The sequence below is a fragment of the Carassius auratus genome, chromosome 27 (genome assembly GCF_003368295.1).
Source record: "Carassius auratus strain Wakin chromosome 27, ASM336829v1, whole genome shotgun sequence".
NCBI lineage: Eukaryota > Metazoa > Chordata > Actinopteri > Cypriniformes > Cyprinidae > Carassius > Carassius auratus.
This window is the reverse complement of record NC_039269.1, coordinates 9,005,533-9,017,287: the sequence shown is the minus strand read 5'-3', so window position 1 is coordinate 9,017,287 and position 11,755 is coordinate 9,005,533. Positions and strand designations below refer to the sequence as shown.

Here is an 11,755-nt window from a genome sequence, read left to right as displayed (position 1 = left end):
TCGTTCCACTCTGCGAGGGAAACACTTTGTTTTACATAACTTCCAAAACACTTCACTATTTTTATGCAGCTTTAATTGTGAAGTAAATCAACGGAGACCATTAAAATAAAACAGTTAATAATTCGCTATTTTATATCTTCGAAAGAACGAAACCGTTTTGGAGCAGGGCTGACTGACAGCTAATTTTAAGGCTTCTCGTTCCCATAGCAACCACCTGTTTCACCCCACCCCCGTGCGCGTGTAGCACCTGCCCAAAGCATCAGCATCAGATACCGCATTTATTATTTAAATTGCCTAAGAAGATCCTAGACCACAGGCTTGAGAAACTAGACAGAGACTTCATTGTACCTTTCAAATAGGCTGTTATGTCATTCTTTCATGAAAACGTCGCAAACTCTTGTAGTGCCTTAGAAACTAGAAACCCTTGGAACAAGCATCAAATGTAAGTGCAATGTCATATTATTAGAGCTACTTAGTGTGTTAATTTTTGTAGTTTCTTGTTTTATTTAGTTATTTATTTTTTACTATTATTTTTTATTTATTATTTTCTAATTTATCCAGCCAGATAGACTACGTCTTGAATATTCGGAAATCATTATAAGTATAATTTTAATCTAATTATAATTTATTATAAGCATATATATAATTAGCATATCTATAATATTATGTGATTGGAAAAACAAAAAATTCACTTGCAGATGTAACATGTTCATTTTGTTTATTCTTGTTGCTAAGAAATGAATAGAGAGGCGCGGAAGACGCGCAGCAGCGCGTTGGATGGAGCGTCATCGGGAGAAGCAGAGGATATGGATGGTGAAGATGACGCTCACAGCAGACCTTCATCAGTACTGTGGGAAAGACACATCGAGCAGAGTATATTTGTGGATATCAGCGATGATGACAGCCTGCATTTCAGTGACATGCAGGGCTCCTTCACTGTTCACCTCTCACAGGTCTCTGGTGAACCTGAGAGCCCACAACTCACTGGTAAGAGAGACTATGAAATCCATCTTATTGTAAAACTTCAAAGATAATACTATGGGTTATAAGTATGCAATTCCATGTTTTTGGTCGCCACTAATTAAAAAGCACCAACAAGCAGTTTTCAACATCTTGAAAATGTAAATGCTTTGTATACGGCCTGTATACATTTAAGAACTTCAAAGATACAGTTTTTTTTTGTTTTGGGGGGGTTAGCAAGTTTTTCAGGACACTTTGATGAAAATGAAGTTCAAAAGAACATTTCTGTAACAAATATATTTACTGTCACTTTTGAATGCATCCTTCTGAAGGTACTAATTTTAAAAATATATATTACTGACCCCTCCCTTTTGAATATGTAAATGACTGGTAATCATTCAGAATGTATGATTAAAGTCCCACTGACATTGATTTAACATATTTCAAACCCACTGTCCCTCCACTTTAACCAACCCTCTGCTATTTTGTGTACAGATAATGCAGAGCTGTCAGAGTCATGTGAGACTGAAGAGGGCTCTTCAGAGAGTGTTGACTCGGTTAACAGTGAATGCACAGAAAATTCAAAAACCAGAAACAGGAAGGGAAACATACCCAAGGCGTCAGTAAAGAAAACCACCCCTGTGGTGAAGCCAGTCATTGGAACACATGAGAATGATGCAGTCAACACCAGTGATGAAGAACACGAAGAGCTTCCATATGATGGTGCACACAGCAACTACAAAACGGAGATGAATTTAAAAGCATCTCCATGTGAAACAGTTACTGAGATGCCTAGTCAGAATTACTCTACGCTTGATAAGTTAAATATGCCAATTGGTAATGCAGAACGAACAGAGGCTTGCCAGTATAATCTTACTCACGGTCTTCTATCCAATCATAAACCTATTCAACCTGCAGACCACATCAATGACTTCCTGCTCAGACACTTCTCCAAGGAGGAGCTGCTTAACTCAAGCAGGATCATTGAAGCCGAGACCCTACCCGAGACATCTTTGATGGACAGCATTGATGAAACCGTGCGGAGTAGAGCTTCTCAGGCTGCACTGATCTTCGTAGCAGAGAGGGAGAAGATTCAGGATGTGAGGGAGGACCCTGATCCAAGCATTGCTGAAAGCCATAGATTGGCTGAACTAAATGTTTCAAATGAGTCAAGCTCATCTAAGGAAACTGGGTCGACTTGCATCAGTGATGCTGCATATGCTGGGGATGACGTTGATGATAATAAAGAGTGTCCTAAACAGAACTGCAGTGCCAACTCTTTAGATCTGTCTAAAGCAGATGCACAAAAGCCTAAGTGCTCCTTCAGCAGGACCAGGTCCTATAGTGAGCTGAAATACGGGCAGGGAAAGGTGCATTACCCACTCCCTGACTTCTCTAAAGTGGCACCTAAAGTCAGAATACCTAAAGCTAATGCGGGTGTTAAACCCATCAGCCAGTCACCAGCTATGGCCCGAGCCCAGTCGTCCCCAGGCATTCTGGGTAAATCAGCCTCCTCTTGTAAACCTACAGCAGATATCATCACCAGGGTTTTAGAGGACTCCGTCATGCCACCAGAGAATGTGTTCACAGACAAGGAAGTAGCACATCAGTTACAGGTGAATCTATATTTTTATGTAATATGTAAACTAGATAGTAAAGGTTGTAGACAACCATTGATGCTGTGTAAGAAAGCTTAGTCTGAAAGTTTGAAGAATTTAAGAAAAAAATATATATATATTTTTAAAAGGTTTTCAGTTTAAAATTTGAAAAGCTTGGAGTTTAATAGATATATAAATATAGATTTAAAACGCAACAAGCTGGTTTGACCTTAATATCTGACCTTTGACCTGAGAACTATCTTTTTTCTGTGGAACACAAAAGAAGAGATGTTTTTTTTTTTTTATTAATATATTTTTTTAAATATAAAATAAAAGTCAGTGGGGTCTAATGTTGTTTTGGACCCCAATGACTTTTATTGCATGAACAAAAGCATTAAAAAAGTGTCAAAATTTTAATAACCTACCATTTTTCTGTTGTTGTTTGTTTATAGGTTGAATATGACAGATTGCTTGCTAAATATACAGAAGCTGAAAACCTAATTGGTCAGGTTAGACAAGTTTTTTTTAAGGATCTTCCATTAATGTTGATACAAGTCTTCTGTGTATAGATGTTTATATGTATATCTTGATAAGGGAATATAACTAAATATTAACATTACAAATATAATGCCTTTATAATATATGCTCTCAGTACACACATATGATCTGCATTTCAACATACCCTCAATCTCATCCGATTTTCAGCCCAGTTTGTGTCAGTTATGTTGTTGATTTCTTTTAAGCAGCAGATTCATGCTTCCAGTGAGCCTTCTGTGACCATCGACTGGAATGATGCAACTAGCAACAATGAAAACACCAAACTGACAGCAACTCACCCACAAGCACCAGCCACAGGCAAGAAGCCATTGTTTGTCTTTCTCCAGCTGAAGTACTGTACTACACTGTAACCCTGACAGCAGAGATACCCTGCCAAGGAAATATGAGCTAGTTTCTTCAGCAGTTAAACAGACCTTCTAAGAGAGGGAAACAAGAAACATCAGATATTAGATGGTTTATAGTTACAAGATGATAGAATACAAATTAATAAACAAGCGATACTGCATGTTTAGATGCAATTTGTGTCCTCGTGTCTGATGTCTATTCAGCAGGTATAAGCGAGAAGCAATTTAGCCTGCAGAACTCTCAACCCGTGGAGACTGAATCACAGAGCCTGACAGACGGAGAGAGACTGACCTCTGAGCTCAGAGACATCATCAGATCATTTATGCAGAAGGTACAGACAAATAAGTTAAGAGATTTTGCCCTCTGCCTAATGTTGTATTTTTAGTTCTCTAAAAATCTGTTTGGAAAGTCTAAAAAAGTTAGTTCTCTCTCATATATAACGTCCTGATGCATTGGGCTGCATGATTTTTTCCCCCTTCATTTTCAGGTGGATGAATTTAAAACATGTGTCACTACTATGTCAATGGATGTAGAGGAGCAACAGATGGTAATAAATTGCGTGAAACCATATTTATAATCACACACTGTTCAGGCAAGATCAAAATTCAACCATGCATTACAAAATTGGGAACAAATGTAAACTTCTCATCCTGTTTGTTGGATCTCTCTGCAGGTGCTAAAGAGCATGATGGAGGCCCAGGATCAGCTGGAGAGGAATTACCTCACAAAGAGGGAGGAGCATCGCGCTCTGGAGATGCAGAACTACAGGGGTTTAACCAGAAACACAGGAGAGTTTGATCCTGACAGGTAGACGTCTCATCTGGCCAAACTGTATTTTACATACTGATGTCAAAAATGCTAGAAAGCTCTTGTTTTAATCAACAAAACTATTTAAATAAAAAATAATTTGATTGTATATTCCAAAAAGCCATTAAAATGTTTTTAATTTAAAGTTTTTGTTTTGTGAACCAAATTCCTACATGGACACAATTTACAATGTTTATAAACTAGAATAAAATTTCAGTAATATATTGTATGCATATGCCTTTAAATGAAAAGAAAGTCTTAACATTTGACAGACGGTGTAACTGTAATGGGATTATTCCCTTGAGTCTGTCAAAAGAAGAGAATGAAACTGTCACAAGGTCAACTTGCAGGTGTCGTATCTTCACCTTTCTGTTTAAGGGAGGTCGAGGGCCAGATTTTCAGGATAGGCATGCACCTGGAGGACATTAAAGAGCAGATTGACAGAAATGTGTGCCATGTTTTCAATCCTCCTTCATCTTCCACTCCCTCTCCTCCACCTTGTGAAGATATCCCTCTCTCATCACCCCATCCATCACTGCATGAGGTAACACACATTCACCTATATTTCAGGTGACTTTCACTCATTTATTTATTCAATCATTCATTTACCGTACACACAATTTTTATCTTGTGTCATTTCTGTTTAAAGGAACAGATCATCCCAAAAGTTTTTAATTTGCCTTAAGTTTACTCACCCTCTGAGAAGTAGATGAACAGACTTTGAAAAATTTCAATATAGCAATTTAACAGCTGATAAAAAAAAAACATCACAGTAATCAAGTGAAGTGAAAAGCTATGTGTTTGTGATAAATCCATCATTAAGGCATTTTAACTGTAAATCATTGCTTTCATGGCCCAAGTCCATAATCTCCATAATGTCCGTAATGCATAATCTTTCACTGGGGAATGCAATATTAGGCATAGAGGAATCATGTTTTAGCCAGAAGCAAGTTGAAAATGTTTTGATTGTGTATTTAGCCAAAAAAAAAACTTTTCACATAATGTTAATTGATTAACTGGAGTTGCGTAGATTACTTGTGGATTATTGTGATGTTTTTATCAGCTGTTTGGACTTTCGTTCTGACGGCACCCATTCACTGCAGATGATCCATTGGTGAGCAAGTGATGTAATGATCTAAATTTCTCAAAATCTTAAAAAAAAGAAAAAAAGAAAGACTCTTCTATATCTTGGATGGCCTAAGGGTGGAAAAATTATTAACAGATTAACCGTTCTTTTAAACAACTTCTCCTGAAATTATTCATGTCCAAGTGTACACACGCAGTGAAGCTGATATTGTTGTGTGCCCCATATCCGTTTGCATGGCTTGTTTTGCTATGTAACGAGAGAACTCAATGACTGGGCCGTGGTAGGGTTTTGTGGATGCTGTGGCTGAATGAAAAGCATGTGTCATGTTGCAGGAGTCAGTCTTCAGCATCTCCCCTGTTAGACACAACATTGAGGACAACGATGATGAAGAGACCAATGAAGATCACACAGCTGACGGACTTTTCTCCAGGGGAACAGAAAACAGCTTCTATCTACAGTATAGCCATGTTTTATTCTTTACACTATATTGTTATAGGCAACAAATACATCTGAGTGTAGAACTAAATTATCTATATTGTCATTTTGTGTGTTGAGACAATAAAATAGTCAATCACTCCTGAACCAAATTCATTATTTAAAATGAATCATCAAGATTGCTAAATTAAAAACGCATAATTCTACTTAGATTTTTTAGCATCTAGCTACTTTTAAAGAAATGTCTCTGGGGTGGTAAACAAAAGGTTGCATGTTCATTCTTCACAATACTATTAACATTAATAACTTAAAACAGAATTCACCCCAAAAATCTGAAAAATCTTTATGTTACATTAATTAGAAATGTTGTGATCCAGTACCGTATTTAGTTCATCTCAGAAAGAGCTGATGTGGGTTGTAAGAGGAGAGAGCGTATCGTGATATTTAGCACAGCTCACTCAAGGCTGATCGGGTTACAGGTCGAGAGGAGGGACAAGGGAATATCGGTTTCATTATGGAAACACTTAGTTCCCTCTGTTCTTTTTCTGTGTCTTCCTCTGAGGTATTCCATCTTCTCCACTGAAACGGCTGGCACTGCCAATGAAGAACAGGAGAACAGACTGACAACAGGAGAGAACCAACACTACCAGGACGTCCTGGCACAAGCATCCTCCTCAACTTTATTAAAGCAGCTGACACACGATAGGTCAGTATTTACTGACAGATTTGTATTCTTTGCTGTGCATGCTTTGCAGTCTGGTGCAGTCTTAACTGGGAAAGTGTGTTGTAATTTTAAAACTGACAATTTTTTCAAGAATAGATGGTAAATCAAAGGTGCATGATTTAGGGATATTGTAAAAAAAAAACTAAAGTATATTTTGTTTACACTGGAATAAGATACATATAAAAAGTTTAGTTATTTTATTTCAGCTATTTTTCGAAGCAGCATTTCTCATTTTCATTTAACTACGGTAGATGTACTAAAATTAATAAAATAAAAATGAACTAACTATAGAAACATAAAAAACTCAAATGTTAAATTACATGCAATAAAAATGTCAAAAACACAATAAAATTACAAAAACTTACTACAATTAAACAGGAAATATAAAATAAAAACTAATTGAAAATAATAATAATGAATAAAAAATATAAAAGCATCTCTATTACACTAAAGTAACACTGTCAGATTTACAAATACTATAAAAAAAATCATAATAACCAATTTCTACAATTTTTAAAGGGAGGTCAAACGTTTGTTGTGTTAGCCCAGAAAATGTGATAGTTTTAGTGATTTATGCTGCATGGCATGACTATGTTATTGGAAATTAACAAATAAAGAACTAAAAAGTTCTGAACATGGTACAATGTTAATACTATTGTATTTTGAAGTACAGTGGAGTACTGTGTAAATAATCATTAGACTATAGCACTGCCACAGTACTTCTTGTATGTGTAATTTCCTTGCATCAGCAATGAACTTTCTCAAGAACAATGGTGCAAACATTATCAGAGTTTAAAAAATCTAAAACTATTGTAAACACAAAAGAACCTTGCTTTATGATGGCTGCTGTGATCGCCATTCCTCTCTCAGGTATGAAAAGAAGATCAGACATAGTGAATCCTACTTCACTCCTGTAGGACCATCTCCTCAGCCAACCGCAGATAAAACACAGGTAACACACACACTGCGACAAGATGACATAGAGAGAAAGAAATTATATTTATCTGTGAGAAAAATCACGCAATGTTTTTTGTAAGGACTGTTATTGTTAAGGTATTTGTTATTGTTAATGTATCTGTTGCTACCGCATGCCACTTGCAGCAGGTATGGGTCGTTTCTTCAAGAGACAGAATGACATAGAGAGTTTTTTTATTATTTCAGAGCTTTTTCAGTCCAGAAACTGACAGTGGCTTTGCCAGTTTTGATCTAAGCCGTCCAAGCACAGGACTGTCCCAAACACCTTCTAGTGCTGTGAGGTAAATGCACACACACTGGCAGCTATTGCTTTAAAAGACAGAAACACATATGTCAATTATCAAATTATCATTTTGGTGTCTAATAAGTTACTAGTCTAGGAAAAACAAACAATATTTATGTTATAATCACAAATGGGAAGGCCAAAAGATAAGATTATACATGCTAAACTAAATGTGAAATTAAATTCATATTATAAATAATACCTTTTCAATTAAAGACATTCTATAGCAGAACTGACATTTAAAAAAAAATATAACATTTTGTCTGACGTTCTCTTCAGTTCTGCACTCCCTGACGATGTCAACATCATAACGAATACTAGTGGTTCAGACAGTGATGCCTCCCACTCCAACGTACGAACAACTATATCAGTGGCACCACAACCTGTGCAGCTCACAGTGAACCGCCTGGAATATGAACAGAAGTAACTCGTGTCATGGAAGCAAGAAGCATTACCCAGAATGCACCTTTTAGAGCTCCGAAAGAAGTTGACACATCAGTAGGTGGCGCCAATGCCATGCATACCCAGGTGACTGAGGGCACAGGGGAAGATCAGCTGGGAAAGAGCCGTTCTGTAAATGAGACACACTCAGCATCACACTGCTCATGCCACAAGTAAGTGTTAAAGGAAGTTGTTATTGTTACTTGCAAATTGGTAGATTAACAATTATTTCCATTGTGGTCTTCATAGTAGTAAGGTTATCCTCGCACTGCAGTATGAGGTTTCACGACTCAAGAGGGTGCTAGAGGAAAGCCTTGGTCACCTGCCTCATGAGAGCATGAATGGCAGGTATCCAGTGGAGAGGAAGCACAAGGGACAGACCCGCAGCCAGAACAGAGGCGCCTCCAGCAGGTACTTCAGGTTGGGGTTGAGGAACGGGTCCCATCCTAAAGAAAATGTTTATGTGAAGATCATATGGTTCACCAAACAACAATTCTTAAAAGAACCATTATTTTCTTGGTGCAATGAACATTTTTATATCTGAAGAGCATTTCTTCCAGTTTAACTTGCATCAAAAAGGTTCCAAGGATGTTAAAGGTTCTTCATTGGACCATGGATGCTAATAAGAGTGTTGGTTTTTGAAGGTTTGCAAACATAATATGTATTCTCACTATACCATCAGACGTGTGAAGACAGACTCGAACTTTCAGACGATTGAGGACTGGATCTCTTCTGATATGGAGCTCAGCAAGAGCAAAGGTGACAGCATGTCAATTTGGTTCACACTTGTTATATGTAATAAATGTGGTTTAAAGCAGAAACTGAAGTAAAGGGTATTTGTGTATTGTTAGTCACTGACGGTGAGGATTCAGATCACACCATGAGTTTACAGAGAGCCTTCAGTCCATCTCGCGGACTAATACGCACCCGATTCAGTGCTGACAAGAGGTCACATGACTCCAGAACCTCATCTAAAGGTATGACTGTGCTTTTTTTGCTGTTCAGGATGTAGTGAGATAAAGGTAGTCAATGTTCTGCTCACAATGGTCACAGCCTCAGTGGAGAGCTTTCCTTTGGACACATCTCAGTTCAGCCAGTCTGGTAGCCATTGGAGAGCCAGCATTGGGCCAACAAACCCCAGCACTGACACTAAGAAAACCAACAAAAGTGCCAGCTATAGACCTGCAAGTGAGGAACAACTAAATCTACTAAAACCCCTGTATGTCATGTAGAGTGGAATGGCAAGATCGGAAATGGTGTTCCTTGTTGTTTCAGTGGGAAACTTGGAGAACATCTTCTTAAACAGCACAAAACTTGCCCCTCCTATATCTGTTCATCCTTCCCATAAGCCTCTGCTGCAGGTCAACTACAGCTCCTCCTGCAGTCTGCCTGCAGGGTAAGCAATTATTAATGAGTTAAATGGCAAACAAACTATGAAATATGCACCAAACAATGAATCATTACATGTCAAACGCATCATATTACCAATGCAAAAATGTAGTTTAAAATGAGTCACTAACCATTAACTGCAATTTGACAAAAGCATATTTACACTGGCTGTTTTCCCAGATTCAAAGTGCGAGATCAAGCATCAGAACCAGTGTCCTCTAGAAGGCGCTCAACTCAATCTGACTCAGCACTGCTTCCCAGTAACGTCTTCTTTCAACGGACCTCACCGAAGACCAGTGGAAGACCACAGCGCACCAGCAGAGTCAGTTTAGACCGTTTACAGCTAACATCCACACAACAGAACAAAACATCATTTAGTAATGCTAATGTTTTAGATTTAAGGGGAAATGTGGTTTACCTTTACAACATTTATTATTTCGAATGTGATTCCTGCATAACATTAACATACACTGCTGTTAAGAAGTTTGGGTGTAGGTTTTTTTTCTTTTTTTTTTTTTTTTTTAAGAAAATATGTTTATTCAGTAAGGATATATTAAACAGATCAAAAGTGACAGCAAAGACACTTATAATATTACAAAAGATTTAGATTTCAAATAAATGTTTTTCTTTTAAACTTTTTATTCATCTGGAAAAAGTTATCAGTATTATCACAAAGACACGAAGCAGCACAAATATTAACATTGATAATAAAAAGAAATGTTTTTTTGAGCGGCAAATCAGAATATGAGAATGATTTGGAGTAACAGACGCTGAAAATTCAGCTTTGCCATAACAGGAATAAATAACATTTTAAATGACATCTTTTTTTTATTTTAATAATATTTCACAATAATACTTTGCTTTTGGTGAGCCTTGGAGAGCACACGAGACTTTACAAACATTGCAAAATGTTACTGACCCCAGACTTTTTAACAGTAGTTTTACTAGTGTATTATATATTCACATACAACATAGATATGTATTCATTTTCAGGAGGAATCAATACATAAGACATTGGACAAGGCCTTGCAGGCAGCTTTTCTAATGAAGCAGACCACAGACAGGATGGCAGACGCTCTCTCTGCTGACCTGGCCAAAGCTCAGCTCCAGAGGAAGTTACTGGGCCTACATCCTCTCAGCAGCAGAGAAGACAGATAGCTGTGCTGCTGTTATTCACCCTCTTCAGGACATTCCTGTGGAGTATAAATCATTGCATCTGCTTTTACACATCTGTTTAATAGTGTTTGGGGTTGTGCATTCTTGTCAAATAAAAAAAAAAAAAACTGACCTGAAAGCTCCTCTCTTGTAATATTTTTTTAATAATGATCATGACCAATAGGGGGCAAAATAGATCCTCTTAATGTAGCCAAAATGACACAATACTGCAAGTGTGATGCAATTATAATACCAGATTTTCACAATACCAGAATGCCCATCTCTAGTATAATGTATCATAAAACACCTAAGGATTTCCTCCCTGGATCTGACTTCTGTCATCACATACCATCATGTTATTAAGGAGAATGAGAGTTTTAGTAAAACTAGGGCTTTTCTTTCACAAATTCCCTCAGCTTCATAGGACTATCACATTTTTCCTTTTAGCTGAACGTCTCACTTGAAACTCCAGCGGCATCATTCACTGACAATCACAAACAACGCCGCTCAAGTTTCTGTCGATATCTTGTGCATGTGTAGTAAGCCTCTGGTCATTGCTTTTGTTAATACACTCTCTTGTTGGTGTAGAATAAATATTCAGATCTGTTTACCACAACACCCATCATGTTGAAGTAATGTCTGTGTAAGGACGAGGCTAGGGTAGACTGGAGGCAACATCTGAATTTTTAAAACTTTTATTCATTTTCCCCCTCCAACTCATAAACCACTGAAAGTATCAGTTTACTATTACAGTAAATATTAATGACTAGTAATATACAGTAACTATTAATGTTTGTTTACATTAATAAACACTAGATTCTAAGTTTGATATGAATTTATTGGAAAAAGGTTATATTTTTACATTTATATGTTAAGATGTAATTACCATCAAAGGAATAAATGACATAAAAAATACAATATAAAAACAGTTACGTTTAAATTAATTTCACAGAATTACTGTTTTACTCAAAATAAAAGCAGCCTTGGCTTTCAAGCAT

The 11,755-nt window shown here is 37.1% G+C and overlaps 1 protein-coding gene across 1 annotated transcript; it reads left to right on the top strand.

The window, feature by feature from the left end:
* Positions 1-213: 213 nt before the first annotated feature.
* On the top strand, positions 214-10,887 carry aknad1 (AKNA domain containing 1). Its single transcript, XM_026205721.1, is given in 22 exon segments — positions 214-442; positions 736-987; positions 1,456-2,576; positions 3,011-3,067; positions 3,305-3,413; positions 3,665-3,792; positions 3,949-4,008; positions 4,135-4,268; positions 4,647-4,812; positions 5,688-5,812; positions 6,353-6,496; positions 7,385-7,466; positions 7,676-7,770; positions 8,052-8,193; positions 8,196-8,386; positions 8,463-8,624; positions 8,896-8,972; positions 9,065-9,190; positions 9,267-9,401; positions 9,489-9,609; positions 9,783-9,924; positions 10,596-10,887. Coding segments are annotated over 21 exon segments (3,732 nt in total). The 5' UTR covers positions 214-442; positions 736-737; the 3' UTR covers positions 10,761-10,887.
* Positions 10,888-11,755: the final 868 nt, after the last annotated feature.